Source organism: Choloepus didactylus, chromosome 14, assembly GCF_015220235.1.
Source record: "Choloepus didactylus isolate mChoDid1 chromosome 14, mChoDid1.pri, whole genome shotgun sequence".
Classification (NCBI taxonomy): Eukaryota; Metazoa; Chordata; class Mammalia; order Pilosa; family Megalonychidae; genus Choloepus; species Choloepus didactylus.
The window spans coordinates 50409689-50430426 of NC_051320.1; the positions used below are offsets into that span (position 1 = coordinate 50409689).

The 20738-nt window shown below is 39.0% G+C and overlaps 1 protein-coding gene across 7 annotated transcripts in view; it reads left to right on the forward strand.

Moving 5' to 3' along the window:
- Nucleotides 1–20738, forward strand: part of INTS8 (integrator complex subunit 8) — a 110861-nt gene that overhangs the window by 68975 nt on the left and 21148 nt on the right. For 6 of the 7 annotated variants that reach the window (XR_005211610.1, XR_005211609.1, XM_037802745.1 and 3 more), the window contains exon 15: nt 1583–1784. The exons of the other annotated variant lie outside the window; for it this stretch is intronic. Coding sequence is in view for 4 of the 6 variants with exons in the window: in XM_037802745.1 (XP_037658673.1) it covers nt 1583–1784 (202 nt within the window). In the remaining 2 variants the exon portion in view is untranslated. The remainder of the gene's footprint in view (nt 1–1582; nt 1785–20738) is intronic. 7 annotated transcript variants of the gene reach the window in all.

A 20738-nucleotide genomic window follows, 5' to 3' on the forward strand; every position in this document is an offset into this window, starting at 1 on the left:
CAAAATTACTTTATAGAGAAGGTCTACAGGCATTCAAGGAAAAGAGCATTTTAGTCTTACAGAAACAAATAGAAAAAGGAAATTCTTCTGTTCGGGTGATGGAAAAATTTTAGTGATGGGTGGTGGTAATGATAGCACAAATTATGAATGTAATTAATGCCACTGAAATGTATACGTGCAGTGGTTAAAATGGGAAAGGTCATGCTTGTATATATGTTGTAGCACAATGAAAATGGAAAAAAAAATGTTTATGATATGGGGCGTATAATTAGCAGCTTTTATCCTTCTTCTCCGAAAATAACATTTATTGGGCCCAGAGGTTATTTTGTAATTTCATATACATTGTCTTACAGTATATATGAAATTATATATTATATGTTGTCTGCACAACAAAATTGGAAGGTGTTTTAAAACCGAAAAATCAGAGACTCAAAGGTATTGAATTATCCAAGATCATAAAGATTGTAAATTATATAAGTGTTCTAAGGGATACAGAGATGGAACATATTGGAGAAATCTTTAGGAGGTAAAATCTAAGATTGATTGGTAATTGATGTGACATGGGAAGCAAGAGAGTAAAGAACCAAAGATGATGCTCAGGTTTTCAATTTGGAGGACAGAGGACAGTGCCGGCAATTGTGTGTGCATGAAGACACTTTTTAAGAGCAGATTCTAAGTTTACTTTTATAAAGTTTAATTTGAGCCTGCTATTGGAAACATGAACCTGAAGATTGGGGAGTGGTCTGGGCTGGTGAGGCAGATTTGGGAGTCATGAAAGATCACCCAGAGAGAACATGCAGAGCACAGAACTTTAGGAATGCAACACTGGGTCCAAGAAAGAGTGGTATTATGGGTCTGAGGATGAGACGAAGGTGGAGTTACAGTAGCCAAGGCATTAGAGAATGTCAAGAAAAAGGGAGTGGGACGTAGCACTAAGTCTGATAAGATAACTCAAAAGTGTGCAGTAGATTGGACAGAAGATACTCGGTTAATAAGTGCTGTTTCTTTGGAGTGTTATAAAAAGTCACATTGTATGGATGAGTGAGGCCTGGGGAAACAGAGATAATGAATGAAGACCATTCTTGGGAAATATTAGAATGAGATGGGTAGGAAAGGGCTTGGATAGTAGCTGGTTTGACTAGATTTATTATCCAATTATACATGCTAATAGGGTTGTATGCAAAGATTTTACTATGTGAAACATTCTAAAGGGTCCACAGTCTAATTCTGAATGTTCTAGGTCTGAAAGGGGGGCTCGTCATAGAATTTACACCTGTGTTACATAGATGTCTTTGTTATTGTATAACTGATTTAAAACTTGTTTAATAATATAGTGTGTATTTTATACTAATTGATTGCTTATTGGGTGTTTTTAAAAAATTAGAAGGGAATTAAATATTCATTGGAAAAAATCCATAATACAGAGATGAGAAAGAAAAAGGATCGAGCCTTACCTCCTAGAGACAACCAGTGTTAACCATTTAAATGAATCCTTCTAGTCTTTGCTCAGTATTCCTACAGACACATATTTTTGACTCCAGAGGAGGGATGACCCGGGGTATTCTGTTATTTCTTTTTGTAGGACTTTGCCCATGCTAAACAGCTGTTTGCTGCCTGTTTGGAGTTGGTAACAGAGTTCTCACCAAAACTTCGTCAGGTTATGCTGAATGAAATGCTGCTTTTGGATATTCATACACATGAAGCTGAAACTGGGCAATCTGGAGAGAGACCGCCTTCTGACCTTATTAGTAGGGTTCGAGGATATCTGGAAATGAGGCTTCCTGGTAAGATTGCTCATAAAGCCAAATTTCAGAAATTCAGTATTTAAATAACTGTGGGGAAAAATTAAAAAAAATAAAATTAACCTACTTGATTTCTTTACCATCTATTAAAAAGTTATTTCCTAGAATGGAATTTGGGTGTGGAGTTTGAGAACATTGAGAAAAATGTAGGAAACTGTATTGCAGTTTGAGTGTGCAATTTAAAGGTTTGTTTTTCTCATTAATGACCTCAGAAAGCCTTCATTGCCAATGGGCCCAGTAGCCACTTGTAGATAGACCTTGAGTGTCTAAGTGTACATATCTTAGTGTGGAAAGGGGCTTCTCATTTAAATTATCACCTATATTGTATAAAATGGTTTCTTAAATAAGGAGCTTCTTACTTTTCCATATTTCAATAGAGTATTTAGAGTAACTAAATCAAAAGACCACATTTAATACTATAAACAGTAAAATTGAGTAATTCTACAAAACAGGAAAGATTGCTGGCCCCCTGAGGTCTTGTGAATTAGTTTGTTAGTACGTTCTGATTTCTTGAAGGGGCATGCAGTCATAAATTACAACTTAGCACTTTGTAGATAGAATACCTATGAGCTTTAATGCATCGGTACCCCTCAGTATCATAATGTCTTCTTAAGATTTGCTCTGATGTTATGCTGGCACTAAATATTGATGGATACATGCTACTGTGAACATGTCTGAGACATTTTTTTAAAGGCAGAAGGTTGGTTTTTCATTCATGGTTTTCCTAAAATTGAAAGGAAAAAAATAAAAAGCTCTAACATTTACTGAGTGCTAACTACATGTCAGGCATTTGTTGGAAGTGCTTTGGGTATATACTTAGTCCTCACAGCAACTCTGAATCAACTACTGTTTAATTATCCCCATTATTAGAAACCAAGGTGCAGAAAGGTTAAGGAATTTGCTCAAAGTTATGCAGTAAGAAAAAGAACTACAATTTGAATCTATCAGTCTAACTTCTAAGCCTGTGCTCTTACCCATTGAAAGGGATGGAAATTCCTTTAAATAATTATACTTTATTTGTACTACCTTTTTGGCCTTTTAACAGTTTGGAATCCACATTACAGTTTTCCTTTTTTGTAGTTGTTATAGGACCCATAGTTCTGTATATAATTTGTGTAAATCTTAGTTTATTGAATGTTCAACAACTTGTGCTCTCCCTTGAACTATAAACAGTATTTAAATGAGAAAGAGAGGATGTATTGTTTGAAATAGGAATAAGAGAAAGATTTTTTTCTACAGGAACAGTTCTTTGTCTTTGATTTTGGCTGATATTCAATTACAGATTCCATTTATCAAGTTCAGTATAGACTTCTGGCTATTGATGCTTTTACAGCTTTGAACTACAGTATACTATGAGAGTCAGGGTTGGTAGGCATGGTTTCTCCATGGGTCAAGATTCAGGGTAGTGGTGGTGGTGGCATTTGTAAAAACGTGTTATCTGCTACCTTCCATTCCCTACCCCCTTTTTGGAAAACAGTTGTTCCCTACTGGTATTAGGCCAATTTTGAATGAGCTATTGGCATGTCTTCTATAGAAAACAGAAAGAAGCACTCTTACATGGGGTTTGTGATAGTTAGGTTTATGTGTCAGCTTGGCCAGGTGATGGTGTCAGGTGTCTGGTCAAGCAAGCACTGCCCTTACTGTTACTGCAAGGATATTTATGGCTGGTTAATAACCAGAAGGCTGGTTTATTAATTCATCAGTCAATTGACTGTACCTGTGACTGATTATATCAATGAAGGGCATGTCTTCCGCAATGAGAGAATTCAAACAGCTGGATTTAATCCAATCAGTTGAAGACTTTTAAGGGAGAGAGAGAAAACTTTCACTACTTCTTTGGCTAGTGAGTGTCTCCTGAGTAGTTCATCGAACACCTTTATTGGAGTTGCCAGTTTGCTGCCTGCTCTATGGAATTTGGACTTGTGCATCCTGCCCTACAGAATTTCTACTCATGCATCCCCACAGTTGCATGAGATGCTTTTATAAAATCTTATATTTACAGATATCTCTTGTTGGTTGTGTTTCCCTAGAGAACCCTAACTAATACAGCTTGGTGCCAGGAGTGGTTCTTTAGAAACAGAATCTTAAAATGGGCTTTTACAATTATTTTTTTATTCTTATTAGATTCAAAAGTATTAATGATTCCATTTCCAGTAATCAAGATGGCACTGACAGTCCATGGCGTGAGTTGGCAATGGAGCTACACAAAATATCACCTTGTGAGTCTCCTAATCATACTCTTGTATGAAGCAAGGCTCTGGGTGACAGTGTTTTTGACACCTTAACAGAGTTTTGTGGAGTTAAGAGGTATAATGGTGCTGGCTGATTGCTCTTAGATACTCTGGCTAAAGTTACAAGAGAAAAGGATGCGCTAAAGGCTTCAACTTTGAAACTTAAAAGCCATATGACAGATGTAAAGGTTTCTGTGTGTGCTCTGAAAGAAAACCTTATTTCCTGTGACCGCAGACTTGAGATTTCTAAAACCAGACCCAGAGTCTCATTGTATGAGTAGCAGATTTATTAAAATCACAACCTCACAGGGCGTCTTCTGTTAAAGTAAAGGCATTGATTGGAAAAGAATGGGATCCTGAGTTTTGGATGGGGGAATATGGATTGATAATAATGGCAGCGAGGACATTGGAACCCTGGATCCTGCTGTGTCTTTGCTAGATATACCTGTAGTGGTCTGCCCCGAGGAGACAGATGCCCATCCTCCAGCCTTTTTTGAGGAAACAGCTTCCGGACCTCTAGTCTGCCCTGAGGAGCCTGCCATCCAACTTCCACCTAAAGAGATTAACCCTTCAGTGCCTGCTAAACCTGTAATCACATCCCCTGAGTAAGCAGCCCTCATTCCTCTGTCTGGAGAGATTAATCCTGTCTCATGAGATGAAACTGCAGTGGAATGTTCTGAGGTGATTGGCTTGAGGGACACTTCTAATTCTTTTCATGACTTACCCTCACCACCGCTCTTTTCTTCAAGACCTATAACTAGACTAAAGTCCCAGTGGGCTCCAAAGGGTGACGTACAAAGCATGACCCACAAGGGCGTATGCTATATTCCAAAAGAACTGCATGAGTTTTCCAGTTTATATAGACAGAAATCAGGGGAATATGTGTGGGAATGGATACTGAAGGTGTTGGAAAGGGTGGCAGGAGTATAAAGTTGGATCAGGCTTAATTTATTGATATGGGCCCACTAAGCAGAGATTCTGCTTTCATGTTGTAGCTCAAGGGCTTAGAAAGGGCATTAACAGTTTGGTTGGCTGAAACTTGGATCAAAAGGTGGCTGACATTACCTGAAGTCAAAATGCCAGAACTGCCCTGGTATAATGTAGAGGAGGGGGTACAAAGGCTTAGAGAGATTGGAATGTTAGAGTGGATTTATCATGGAAAACCTGCTCACACCCCTGGAATGTCCAGAGGACCCACCTTTTACCAGGACTGTGAGGAATAAATTTGTGAGACTAGCTCCATCATCCCTGAAGAGTTCTGTAGTTGCCCTTCTCTGTAGGTCAGATATTACTGTGGGAACTGCTGTCATTGAGCTGGAATCCTTAAACACATTGGGGATAATCAGATCCTGAGTTGGCAGAAGCCATGTGGCAACAGTTAACCACCAAAGCAGGGTGGGAGTGGCTACCATAATGGACAGCAGGCTCAAAGCAGCAATCAAAATAATAAGCCTAGACTTATGGCGTGGGCTAGTAGATCATGGAATACCTAGAAGTAAAATGGATGGGCAGCCTACTGAATTCTTGTTTGAGCTGTATAAGCAGAAGAATTCTAGGTCAAGTGAACAAAAGTCTAACTTGAATTACAAAAACAGAGAGTCACGGCCCTTTAATCAATTCCCAGACTTGATATAGTTTACAGACCCATAGCCCCTTGAATGAGGGGAAGGACAGGTACCCTTGGGGAAGGACCATGTTACACTGCCCAAAATTTATACTGTTAGTCTTCCTCACAGCCTTTCCCAAGGGGACCTATGGCCTTTTATCAGAGTAACTATACATTGGGGAAAATGAAATGATCCTGTATTTTGAGGATTATTAGACACTGGCTCAGAAGTGACATTAATTCCCCGAGACCCAAAACATCACTCTGGTCCAGCAGTCAGAGTAGGGGCTTATGGAGGTCAGGTGATTGATGGAGTTTTAGTTCAGGTCCGTCTCACAGTGGGTCCAGTTGGTCTACTGACCCCCTCTGTGGTATTTCCTCAGTTCCGGAATGCATAATTGGAATAGAAATACTCAACAACTGGCAGAATCCCCACATTTGTTCCTTGACTCATGGAGTGAGGGATATTATGGTAGGAAAGGCCAAGTGGAAGCCAGTAGAACTGCCCCTGGCTAGCAAAATAGTAAGCCAGGAGCAATACTGGATTCCTGGAGATATTGCAGAGATTAATGCCACTCTTAAGGACTTGAAGGATGCAGGGGTGGTGATTCCCACCACATCCCCATTCAACTCTCCAATTTGGCCTGTGCAGAAAACAGATGGATCTTGGAGGATGACAGTGGATTATCGTGAGCTTAACCAGGTGGTGACTCCAATTGCAGCTGCTGTTCCAGATGTGGTATCATTGCTTGAGCAAATCAACACATCCCCTGGTAACCTGGTATGCAGCTATTGATCTGGCAAATGCTTTTTTCTCAATAACTGTTAATAAGGACCACCAGAAACAGTTTGCGTTCAGCTGTCAGGGCCAGCAGTATACCTTCACTGTGCTACCTCGGGGGTGTATCAGCTCTCCAGCCCTATGTCATAATATTGTCTGCAGGCATCTTGATCGTTTCTCCCTCCCAAAAGACATCACACTGATCCATTATACTGATGATATGTTGATTGGACTTAGTGAGCAAATAGCAAGTACTCTAGATTTGTTGTTAAGAAATTTGCATATCAGAGGATGGGAGATAAATCCAACAAAAATGCAGGGGCCTTTCACCTCAGTAAAATTTCTAGGCATCCAGTGCTATGGGGCATATCGAGATATCCCTTCAAAGGTGAAGGATTAGCTGTTGCATCTGGCCCCTCCTACAACCAGAAAAGAGGCACAGTGCCTTGTTGGCCTCTTTGGATTTTGGAGTGGCCAGAAAAGCTTCTAGTTTTGAGTGGGGTCCAGAACAAGAAGAGGCTCTGTGACAGGTCCAGGCTGCTGTGCAAGCTGCTCTGCCTCTTGGATCATATGATCCAGCTGATCCAATGGTGCTGGAAATGTCAGTGGCAAAAAGGATGCTGTTTGGAGCCTTTGGCAGGTTCCTGTAGGAGAATCACAACGCAGGCCTTTAGAATTTTGGAGTAAAGCCATACTATCCTCTGCAGATAACTACTTTCCTTTTGAGAAACAGCTTTTGGCTGGCTATTGGGCCTTTGTAGAGACAGAACACTTAACCATGGGTCACCAACATGAGACCTGAGTTACCTTTCATGAGCTGGGTGTTGTCCAACCCGCCAAGCCATAAAGTTGGGTGTGCACGGCAGCACTCCATCATAAAATGGAAATGGTATATACTAGGTAGGGCTTGAGCGGGTCCTGAAGGCACAAGTAAGTTATATGAGGAAGTGGCCCAAATGCCCGTGGTCCCCACTCCTTCCACCTTACCTTCTCTTTCCCATCCCACAGCTATGGCCTCTTGGGGAGTTCCTTACGATCAGTTGACTGAGGAAGAGAAAACTCAGGCCTGATTTACAGATGGTTCTGCATGATATGCAGGTGCCACCCAAAAGTGGACAGCTGCAGCACTGCAACTCTTCTGGGATGTCCCTGAAGGACAGTGGTGAGGGGAAATCCTCCCAGTGGGCAGAACTTCGAGCAGTGTACCTCGTTCATTTTGCTTGGAAGGAGAACTGACCAGAGGTACATTTGTATACTGATTCATGGGCTGTTGCTAATGGTTTGGCACAATGGTCAAGAACTTGGAAGAAACATGATTAGAAAACTGGTGACAAAGACGTCTGGGAAGAGATATGTGGATATACCTCTCTGAGTGGGCAAAAAACATGAAGAGATTTGTGTCCCATGTGAATGCTCACCAGAGGGTGACTTCAGCAGAGGAAGATTTAATAATCAAGTGGATAAGATTATCTGTTCGGCGGATACCAGTCAGCCTCTTTCCCCATCTACTCCTGCCATTGCCCAGTGGCCTCATGAACAAAGTGGCCATGGTAGTAGGGGTGAAGATTATGTATCAGCAACATGGACTTCCACTCACCAAGGCTGACCTGGTGTGCTGGTTTGAATGTATTATGTCCCCCAGAAAAAGCCATATTCTTTGATGCAGTCTTGTGGGGCAGACATTTTGGTGCTGATTAGATTTGCATGGAAATGCGCGCCGCCCAGCTGTGGGTGATGACTCTGATGAGATATTCCCATGGAGGCATGGCCCCACCCATTCAGGGTGGGCCTTGATCAGTGGAGCCATATAAATGAGCTGACTCAAACAGAAGGAACTCATTGCAGCTGTGAGTGATATTTTGAAGAGGAGCTACAGCCAAGAGGGACACTTTGAAGAAAGCACAGGAGCTGCAGATGAGAGAAAGTTTGAAGACGGCCGTTGAAAGCACTCTTGCTCTGGAGAAGCTGAGAGAGGACAAATATCCCAAGTCCAACTAAGAGTGACATTTTGAGGAACTGCAGCCTAGAGTGGAACGTCCTGGGAGAAAGCCATTTTGAAACCAGAACTTTGGAGCAGACGCCAGCCACGTGCCTTCCCAGCTAACAGAGGTTTTCCGGATGCCATTTGCCATCCTCCATTGAAGGTACCCGATTGTTGATGTGTTACCTTGGATACTTGATGGCCTTAAGACTGTAACTGTGTAGCCAAATAAACCCCCTTTTTATAAAAGCCAATCCGTCTCTGGTGTTTTGCATTCTGCAGCATTAGCAAACTAGAACACCTGGCCACAGCCCAATCTGTGTGCCCAATCTGCCAGCAACAGAGACTCACATTCAGTCCCCGATATGGCACCATTCCCCGAGGAGTTCAGCCTGCTACCTGGTGGCAGGTTGATTACATAGGCAGGACTACCAGTGGCCAAGAAACTTCAGTTATAAAGGTTTGGGTCACCCTACCAGGCAAAGAACCACGGCCAGCTGAAGTGCTTGCTGAGGGTAAAGGGAACATGAAATCGGTAGTGGAAGAAGGTAGTGATAAATATGAACTATGAACACATGACCAGTTACAGAAAGAAGGACTATGATGGCATGATTATTTCCTCCTTATTTTGTTATGAGTATGTTTGTATTTGTACTAAAGCAAATATCTTTATTTTCTTCTCTATCTTACCCCTTTTCAAATGACATAAGGTGTATTATTCATTTTGCAATATTTAAGTTATAGGAAATCAAATTTAAAAGTTAATGTTATCCAAGGACTTGCACCCTATTCTGGAGAGATCTAGTGCATTTCCGGTTGTATGCAGGACAGTAGAGTATTGTTAGGCAAAATATATGTCTGTTATTGAACTCTGTTTAGAGATTAGTATGGTTTAAGGTGATGTGTGTAACTGCCAGGTTGACAAGGGGTGGACTGTGATGGTTACGTTCACGTGTCAGCTTGGACATGTGATGGTGTCCAGGTGTCTGGTTAAGCAAGCACTGCTCTAACTGTTACTGCACAGTCATTTGTGGCTGGTTTATAAACCAGAAAGCTGGGTTATTAAATCATCAGTCAGTTGACTGCATCTGTGGCTGATTATATCAATGAGATGTATGAGACTTCAGTCAGCTGGATTTAATCCAATCAGTTGAAGACTTTTAAGGGAGAGAAAACCTTCACTTGTTCTTCAGCTAGAAAGCCTCTCCTGAGGAGTTCATCAAACACCTTCATTGGAGTTGTCAGTTTGCTGCCTGCCCTATGGAGTTTGGACTCGTGTATCCCCACAGTTGTTGTGACATACTTTTATAAAATCTTATATTTGCAGATTATCTCTTGTTGCTTCTGTTTCCCTAGAGAACCCTAACAAAGGGTTGATCTGGCTTTATTATCAGGAACAGGAATTGATCTTAACTGACAGTAGCTCCAGCCTTTCAGTTGTAATAGAAATAAGGGCTACAGAGTAATTATTTTAAAACCAGACATATCTTTTCAGAGAGTTCACCAACTTTTAATACCTTTGTGCTAATAACCCCATATGGCAAGTTCTTTCATATCTTCCCATGTATACCAGAAAATTGCAGAGTTTGTAACCCATTGTTCTTTAGATGCTTTGCTATAGTTACCTTATGATACACCTGGGTACACCTGATTTTTTTTTAAATTTGTAAGTTAAAATTATAGAGGTAATGCTCCATAGTACATAATTGGGATGCCTTAACTGTTTTTCTATTTATTAGAAAAGATCCAAAATGACCCTTGCCGCTTGGTATTCCCTTAGCTATAATTCCTCATTTCCCTTTTAGGTGGTTTTCTATTGAGATGCATATCCTTGTTTTGTCCCGAAATTTCAGCAAAAAAATGTTAGGCTTACTCTAGTTGCCCATTAAAGCATATAACTCTGTACTTAATTGATAATAAATATTTGCCCATGCTTAAAGGGAAGTTTGATCTCCACATCATTGCCTCTTAAGTTCTTTATAAAGTTGAGCAACATAAACTATTTATGGAGAATTTCTTAAAGGATATTGTGTCTTTGTATTCCATTGGATTAAGCAAGATCCTCAGAGACCTGTGTTCTAGTTTGCTAATGCTGCCGGAATGCAAAACACCAGAAATAGATTGGCTTTTATAAAGGGAGTTTATTTGGTTACGCAGTTACAGTCTTAAGGCCATAAAGTGTCCAAGGTAACACATCAGCAATTGGGTACCTTCACTGGAGAATGGCCAATGGTGTCTGGAAAACCTCTGTTAGCTGGGAAGGCACGTGACTGGCGTCTGCTCCAAAGTTCTTGGTTTCAAAATGGTTTTCTCCCAGGATGTTCCTCTCTTGGCTGCAGTTCCTCAAAAATGTCACTCTTAGTTGCTCTTGGGGTGTTTGTCCTCTCTTAGCTTCTCCGGAGCAAAAGTCTGCTTTCAACAGCTGTCTTCAAACTGTGTGTCATCTGCAGCTCCTCTCTCAGCTTCTGTGCATTCTTCAAAGTGTCCCTCTTGGCTGTAGCCCCTCTTCAAAATGTCACTCTCAGCTGCACTGAGTTCCTTCTGTTTGTCAGCTCATTTATGTGGCTCCAGTGATTTAATTTGGACCATGCTGAATGGGTGGGGTAACACCTCCATGGAAATTATCCAATCAGAGTCATCACCCACAGTTGGGTGGGGCACATCTCCATGGAAACACTCAAAGAATTACAATCTAATTAACACTGATAGGTCTGCCCTCACAAGATTACATCAAAGATAATGACATTTGGGAGGACATAATACATTCAAACTGGCACAACCTGCATTGCTTGACCATATTCTGTTACACTCATTGCTTATATTTTCTTTCACTGAATTATATTTTCACATAATGACATTGGCCTTTACTGAGAGAAGTACTATACCATACATCATTGTTTTATTGTATTGATGCTGACTGTCCTCACTCACAAATTGCATGGTTTCTTCTCTATAGGAACACACAGAAAAAAATTTCTTTCTGGTATTAGTATTAGAAACAATTATTCTTCTAAGCAACTTGTTTCTTTTCCCCGTGCACATTAGAAATGTTGTAACTGTGATTGTGTCTCTCTCTTTATTCTGATTGTTAGAAGTCTTAAAGTAGTGATCCTTAGTGGGGTTGAGTTCATGTTGGAATCCTTGAAGAATCACTGCTATAGCATGCCAATATTATTCTTATTTTTTAATGCATTTTTAAAGTTGTGAACTTTAACAAATTTACTTAACAGTGATAACTTTCGAAGTATAATTTAACAAGTATTTAAAGAGCAAATTTCAAAGAATATCATGGGTCATGGTTCCACAACTTCAGCTATTTCCATTATTATAAAATTTAACATACATGTTGAAAGGTGTTGACTTTCAAAGTACAGCTCAACAAGCAGTTATATAGATAATTCCAAAAATTGTTGTGTATTACAGTTTCACAGTTTCAGTACTTTCCTTATTATGAAATATAGGGTATATACAGAAAGGTGAAGACTTTCAAAGCACAATTCAACAAGTAGCCATAGAGTAAATTTCAAAGAATGTTATAGGTTACAGTTCTATCATGTCATTTACCTCCTTCCAGCTATTCTAACAACCTAGGAGCTAAAAATATGTATATGTTTATATGAAGTTTCAGTATTCATAGACCTTTGTTAAATCTTATCTTGTTTATTGCTACCCCTTCCTCTCACTTAATTTCTTTCTCCATCTTTAGAGGTGTCTAGGCAGTGAGCACCCTAACATGTTCATATTGAAAGGGGGTATCGACAATATGTGGAAGGGGGCTGCATCTAATTGTTCTTAAAGAGACTGTTGCCTCTCAGTTTTAGGACTTGTTTGGCATAGGAACACTGTTGGATTTAAGTTTCTGAGTGATAAAACTTAGTGGGTGAATTTTATAGAATCTCAGTAGGGACTTAGGTATTTGGGGACTACTTTTGGTAAGGGCATGGGATACTGTTGCCATTTGGGATGTCTAGCTGGAGGTTACGTAAGAGAAACCCCCAGGATAGCCTCTCTACTCTATTTGGGATCTCTCAGCCACTGTTACCTCAGTTTGTTACCTTTCTTTTTCATGCTGTTAGTCAAGTAGGCATTTTCAATCCCTTGCTGCCAGGGCCAGGCTCATTCCTGGGAGTCACGTCCCACATCACCAGGGAGATTCATTCCCCTGGGAGTCATGTCCCTTGTGAGTGGGAGGTTAATGAATTTATTTGTTGTGTTGAAGCCAGTATTATTAATGGTGAGTGCACAGTGAATAAAAGGAGGGCTTGGAGCCATATGCTTTGTGGCCCCCGTTTGGCAAAATTGCTATAATTCAATGGCATGCAAGCATTTGGGGTACTAATTTCATTTCTGTGTTCATTCCTCTTTAAGAAAATTAGGCAAAGACAGTGTATTTGTATTTTGTTTTGCTCTGTTCCTACACATCTTTTTTGTCACCTCAAATTCTTTTTTTTTGGAATAATGTGAACTATAGATAAATAGCCAAAGGCACAGTCTTTTTAGAATGGCTGAAAAATACAGATTCTCAAGAAAAGGAGGATTTTAATAGCTCACCTCATTTTAAGTCTTAACATTATTATTTAGGGTTCATCATATTTTCTTCTTTCTTTTCTTGAAGTACATTGAAACCTGAATATTATATATTTTGACTACAAAAATTCAAAAGTTATTTGGAAGGTGATACTATTCAGAACAACTTGGGGTGATTTTTTTTTTCTTGTTACTCTTTAATTTTAAATTGTTTTTGCTACAATAAGTATCTGAATGAATGGTTTGTCTAATGACTTACATTTAATCAGAAAAAAACTATAAAAATATAAATGCTAATCCAGATTTAGTATAATTTAATTATATAGTTTACCCTTTTTTGTGTTCTAAGTGTGCTAAAAGTTTGTACCATACCAGTTTGTGATTTTTTTTCCTTAAACACCCCATAGCTCTTTTCAGCCCTTAATTATTTGTTCCTACTATTTGTGTGGTCCTAGTAAGGTATTCCTATTAATTATAGTCCCTAGTACACAACAGGTAGATTATTCCTGTTTACCATTCTGTTGTCAACTCTCTGTACCAGTGTCACATCTTAGAAATTTTATCATGTCTCTATTTGTAGTGCTGATATATTTAAAGGTATATATAGTGGGATATATACCTTTAAACAGCCCCTTTAAATTCTATTTGCCTTCATTACAGCTCTTATAATCCCATTAGCAAGCAATCATCACCGCTATCCATTCCCATACCTTTCAATTCATCCTCATTAATATATCTGAACATATTAGATAATTATTCCTCCTTCACTAGCCTCTGTCTATCACTAGGTCCCCAAATATTCTATGTTATAAGACATTGATTTTATATTGTTCAGGGAGTTCATAGTAGCGGTAACATACAATTATCTCTCCTTTTGTGTCTGACTTATTTCACTCAGCATTATGTCTTCGAGGTTCATCCATGTTGCCATATGTTTCAGAACCTTGTTCCCTCTTGATGCATAGTATTCCATCATGTGCATATACCACATTTTGTTCATCCAGTCGTCTGCTGAAGGACACTTGGATTGTTTCCATCTCTTGGCAGTTGTGAACAATGCTTTTATGGATATCAGTTTGCAAATGTCTCTTCGTGTCACTGCTTTCAGATCTTCTGGGTACATACTGAGAAGTGGGATTGCCAGATCATAGGGTAATTTGATATTTAATTTCCTGAGAAACCACCAAACTCTTCCACAGCTGCTGTACCATTATACATTCCTACCAGCAATGAATAAGAGTTCCAATTTCTTCACATACTCTCCAGTATTTAGTGTTGCCTGTTTGTTTAATGGTGGTCATTCTTATTGGTGTGAGATGGTATCTCATTATGGTTTTGATTTGCATTTCCCTAATAGCTAGTGAAGATGAACATTTTTTCATGTTTTGTAGCCATTTGTATTTCCTCTTTGGAAAAATGCCATTTCATATCTTTTGCCCATTTTATAGTTGGGCCGTTTGTACTATTTTTGTTGAATTGTAGAATTTCTTTATATATGCAGGATATCAGTCTCTTATCAGATATATGATTTCCAAATATTTTCTCCCATTGAGTTGGTTGTCTCTTCACCTTTTTGAAAAAGTCTTTTGAGGCACAGAGACTTTTGATTTTGAGGAGTTCCCGTTTATCTGCTTTTTTCTTTTTTTTGCTTATGCTTTGGGTATACGGGCTAAGAAGGTACCTCCTACTACTAGATCTTGAAGATGTTTCCCATATTATCTTCTAAGAGTTTGTGCTACTGTCTCTTATATTGAGGTCTTTCATCCACTTTGAATTAACTTTTGTATCGAGTGTGAGGTAGGGGTCTCTTTCATTCTTTTGGTTATGAATATCCAGTTCTCCCAGCCCCATTTGTTGAAGCGACTGTTCTGTCCCAGTTCTGTGGATTTTGAGGCCTCATCAAAAATCAGTCAACCATAGATTTGGGGATCTATTTCTGAACTCTTAATTTGATTCCATTGACCAATATGTCTATCTTTGTGCCACTACCATGCTGTTTTGAGCACTGTGGCTTCATAGTAAGCTTCAAAGTCTGGAAGTGTAAGTCCTCCCACTTTGTTGTTCTTTTTAAAAATGTTTTTGGCAATTCGAGGCCTTTTCCCGTCCAAATAAATTTGATAACTAGCTTTTCCAAGTCTGCAAAGTAGGTTGTTGGAATTTTGATTTGAATTGCATTGAATCTGTAGATCAGTTTGTGTAGAATTGACATCTTAACGATGTTTAGCCTTCCTGTCCATGAGCATGGAATATCTTTCTACCTATTTATGTCATTTTTTATTTCTTTTAGTAAAATTTTTTTTCTGTGTAGAGGTCTTTTATGTCTTTGGTTAGGTTTATTCCTAGGTACTTGATTTTTTTACTTAGTATTGTACATGGATATTTGTTTTTTTTTTTTTTTTTTACTGCCTCTTCATTTAGGTCCTTACTAATGTGTAGGAACATTACTGACTTATCTGCATTAATCTTGTATTCTGATACTCTGTTGAATTTGTTCATTAGCTCAAGTCGCTTTGTTGTCGATTTCTCAGGATTTTTGAAATGTAAGATCATATCACCTGCAAATAATGAGAGTTTTACTTCTTCCTTTCCAATTTGGATGCCTTTTATTTCTTTTTCTTGGTGGATTTCTCTGGTTAGAACTTCTAGCATAATGTTGAATAATCAAGGTGACCGTGGGCATCCTTATCTCTTTCCCAATCTTGGGGGATGGCCTTCAGCCTCTCACCATTGAGTACTATGCTGGCTATGGGGTTTTTATATATGCACTTTATCATATTGAGAATGTTTTGGGTGTTCTTTTTTACATTAACTTTTATTCTATTTTTTGTTTGTGTTTGATAATGAAAATGTTCAAAAATTGATTCTGGTAGTGATTCCACAACTATATAATGGTACTGTGAACAATTCATTATACAATGTGGATGATTCTATGGTTTGTGAATATATCTCAACAGAATTAAATGATTAAAAAAAAAATTCCGCTGTGAAGCCATCTGGCCCTGGGCATTTATTTGTGGGTAGATTTTTTTTTAAAATTCATTTTTATTGAGATATATTCACATACCCTGTTGTCATACAAAGCATATATTCAGTTGTTCAAACTACCATTATATAGTTGTGCATTCATCACCAAAATTAATTTTTGAACATTTTCATTACCACACACAAAAATAATAAGAATAAAAATTAAAGTGAAAAAGAACAGTTAAAGTAAAAAATAACACTGGGTGCCTTCCCCCCGCCCCCATTTTTCTACTCATTCACTGTAGGTAGATTTTTGAGGATTGATTGGATCTCTTTGCTTGTGATTAGTTTGTTAAGGTCTTCTGTTTTTTCTTGGGTCAGTCTTGGTTGTTCATGTGTTTCCAGGAAATTGTGCATTTCCTCTAAGTTGTCTAGTTTGCTGATGTACACTTGTTCATAGTATCAATTTATGATTTTTTTTATTTCTTCAGGATCCATAGTTATTGTCCCACTCTCGTTTCTGATTTTGTTTATTTGGGTCTTCTCTTTACTTTGTCAGTCTAGCTAAGGGACTATCAATCTTGTTGATCTTCTCAAAGAACCAACTTTTGGTTTTATTTATTCTTTCTGTTATTTTTGTTTTTTGTTTTGTTTTGTTCTCTGGCTCATTTATTTCTGCTTTAATCTTTATTTCTTTTCTTCTGCTTGCTTTAGGGTTAGTTTGCTAATCATTCTCTAGCCTCTTCAATAGTTCAGTTAGGTCTTTGGTTTTAGCTCTTTCTTGCTTTTTAATATATGCATTTAGAGCTATAAATTTCCCTCTCAGCACCGCCTTTGCTGCATCCCATAGGTTTTGATATGTTGTGTTCTCATTTTCATTCATCTCTAGGCATTTACCTATTTCTCTTGCAATTTCTTCTTTCATCCACTGGTTGTTTAGAAGTGTGTTTTTAACCTCTATATATTAGTGGAAGATCTGGTTCTTTGGTGGTTATTGATTTCTAGTTGCATTCCATTATGGTCAGAGAATGTGCTTCATATAATTTCAGTTTTTTAAAATTTTTTGAGACTTGTTTTGTGCCCCAGCATGTGATCTGTCCTGCAGAACATTCCATGGGCATAGAGAAGAATGTATATCCTGGTACTTTGAGATGTAATGATCTATGTATATCTTTTAAGTTTGTTCATTTATCGTATTGTTTGGGTTCTCAGTTTCCTTATTGGTCCTCTGTCTAGTTGTATTTATAGAAGAGAGTGGTGTATTGAAGTCTGCCACTATTATTGTAGATGTGTCTATTGCTCCCTGCAGTTTAGTCAAAGTTTGTGTGTTCATTGGAGCTTCTGGATAGGGTGCATAAATATTTATGATTTTATTTCTTCTTAGTGAATTGTCTCTTTTATTAATAGATCGTGTCCTTCTTTGTCTCTTATGACATCTTTGCATTTAAAGTCTATTTTGTCTGATATTAGTATAGCTACTGCTGCTTTCTTTTGGCTGCAGCTTGTGTAGAATAGTTTTTTCCATCCTGTCACTTTCAGTCTCTTTGTGTTGCAGGGTCTAAATAAGTCTCTTGTAAACAGCATTGGTGGGTCATCCTTTTATTCCATTCTACCAGTTTGTATCTTTTAATTGGAGAGTTTAATCCATTCACATTCAAAGTTATTACTGTGAAGGGAGTTCTTGAATCAGCCATCTTATCCTTTGGTTTTTAGTTGTCAGGTCTATTTTTTTCCTCTCTTTTTCCTTTAAGTTACCCTTACTGTATTAGTTAGGGTTCTCTAGGGAAACAGAATCAATGAGAGGTGTCTCTGATTATCAAGTTGTAAAAGTGACTCACGCAACTGGGTATGCACGAGTCCAAATTCTGTAGAGCCGTCAACAAACTGTCAACTCCAAGGAAGATGTCCAATGAACTCCTCAGGAAACGAACCGGCAACTTCGATGAACTCCTCAGGAAATGAACTCTGATCTTCGACGAATGTTTTCGATGAACTCCTCAGGAAACGAACTGGCAACTTCGACGAACTCCTCAGGAAATGCTTCACTGGGCAGCCAAAGAAGAAGTGAAGGTCCTCTATCTGTCTTGCTTATAAGTCTTCAACTGATTAATTGGATCAAATCCAGCCAATTGCTTTCTCTCATTGTGGAAGGCACGCCCTTTGGTGAGTCATCAGTCACAGCTGCAGTCAATTGACTGATGATTTAATAAACCAGCCTGTTGGTTTACTAACCAGCCTCAAACGTCCTCACAGCAATTGTTAGGCCAGTGTTTGCTTGACCAGACAGCTGGGTCACCTGGCCAAGTTGACACATGAACCCAACCATCACACTTACTAGTACTCTTCAATTCTGTGTCCTTCTGCAGACCTTGTTCTCTTTTCCTTTTTTATTTGTCAGTCAGTAGATCTCCCTTTAGTATTTCTTGCAGGGCAGGTCTCTTGTTAACAAATACTCTCAGCATTTTTTTGTCCATGAAAATTTTTAGCTCTCCTTCAATTTTGAAGGAGAGCTTTACTGGATAAAGAATTCTTGGCTGGCAGTTTTTCTCTTTCAGAATCTTAAATACCACTGCCTTGCCTCCATGGTGCCCGCTGAGTAGTCAGTACTTAGTCTTATGTTGTTTTTCCTTAAATGTGGTGAATTGCTTCTCTCTTACTGCTTTCAGAACTTTGTCCTTTTCTTCAGCATTTGAAAATCTGATCATTTTATGTCTCAGAGTGGGTTTATTTGGATTTATTCTATTTGCAGTTTGTTGGACATCTTTGATTTGTATATTTATGCTGTTTTAGAAGGGTTGGGAAGTTTTCCCCAACTATGACTTGAAACACTCTTCCTGGCCCTTTACTCTTCTCTTCTTCTGGGACACCAATGATTCTTATATTTATTTGCTTTTTGTTGTCCATCATTTCCCTGAGATCCATTTCAAATTTTTCATATTTTTTCAGCATTTGTTCTTTTGTGTGCTCACATTCAATTGTTGTGTCCTCACATTTATTTATCCTTTCTTTTGCCTCTTTTAGCTGTTATTGTCTCTAGTGTATTTTTAATTTGATCAAGTGTCTTTTATTTCCATAAGATCTGTTTTTTTTTTATTTACTCTTTCAAATTTTTCTTTATGCTCTTCTAGAGTCTTCTTGATGTCCTTAATGTCTTCATCCATCTCTTTGAAGTTGTTTTGGAGATTTGTTTGTACTTTTTAAATTAATTGCTCCAAATTTTGTGACTCTTCTTGCTTTTTGTTTGGCTTGTCCATGTCTTATAGATTGTTCAAGTGCTTTATTATTTTCTGTTGGCTTTGGGGCATTTACTTGTCTTGATAAGAATGTTTTGGGAAATGCAGGATTATTTAAGTATTTATAAATAATTTGGCAGAGCTATAGCTTGCTGGAGTGCAGTTTCCCAGTCTTCCAGCAGGTGACACTTTGAGCCACCCATTTACTCTCAAGCTGGTCTTCGCTGAACTTCTCCTATGTGGTCAGGGAGTCCAAACTGGATTGAGAACCAGTCAGGGCACCAGTTCTCTGTGTGCACTGGGGACTGCCTCTCCTGGGGCTGCAATGTGGTCCCTGTGCAGCTCTGGAGTGGAGAGCTGCTGCTCATGTTGTTGCTGCTGGCTGTTAGGTGGTCCTGGCCTGAACAAACTTACTCTGTCCCTTGAGGTGCCACCTGTCTGCATTTTTGTCTTTCCCTACCATGTACCGTAGGGTTCCATCTATGAACAGTTACAGCCCAAAATCCACCTTCCCGGGTATCCTCCGGCCCCTCTCTGGTTTCTTTCATTGAAGTGAAGTCCACTCCGCCTCACCCACTCCGCCATCTTTCTGTACCATACCACTTTGTGTTTGTTTAGTTTGTATGATTATTCTCTTATCATTTGAGTTGTAAACTTCTGGAGGATGGGGAATAATTCTTAGACTTTCACACTGCCCAGGGGAGTCCTGCACACCTAGCGGGTTCTTAGTATTTTAATTTTGTTGATTAATAGTGGGTACTACATTTGTCTATTGTTGGGAAACCTTAAACTTTCTAGAGAAAAGTGTACGAAGTTAATGGTTGTACCAGTTTGTATATATTATGTCCCCCAGAAAATGCCATGTTCTTTGATGCTTTGTGAGGGCAGACATATTGGTGTTGATTAAGTTGGAACATTTGGATTGGGTTGTTTCCATGGAGATGTGCCCCACCCAATTGTAGGCAATGCAGAGGTGTTAGTGTTGATTAGATTGTAATTCTTTGAGTGTTTCCACGGAGATGTGACCCACCCAAATGTGGGTGATAACTCTGATTGGATAATTTCCATATGGAAGTGTGCCCCCCCCCATTCAGCATGGGCCTTGATTAGTTTACTGGAGCACTATATAACCTCAGACAGAAGGAGCAAGCTTGCTACAGCCAAGAGGGACACATTGAAGAATGCACAGAGAGCTAAGGGAGGAGCTGCAGATGAGAGACAGTTTGAAGATGGCTGTTGAAAGCAGACACTTGCTCTGGGGAAGCTAAGAAAGGACAAACCTGCCAAGAGTAATTGAGAGTGACATTTTGAAGAGGAGCTAAGGCCTGGAGAGGAATGTCCTGGGAGAAAGCCATTTTGAAACCAGAACTTTGGAGCAGACACCAGCCACGTGCCTTCCCAGCTAACAGAGGTTTTCCGGACACAATTGGCCATCCTCTGGTGAAAGTACCTGATTGTTGATGTATTACCTTGGACACTTTATGGCCTTAAGACTGTAACTTTGTAACCAAATAAACCCCCTTTATAAAAGCCGATCCATCTCTGGTGTTTTGCATTCTGACAGCATTAGCAAACTAGAACAATGGTTTTCTATTTTTCCATCCATAGCTATT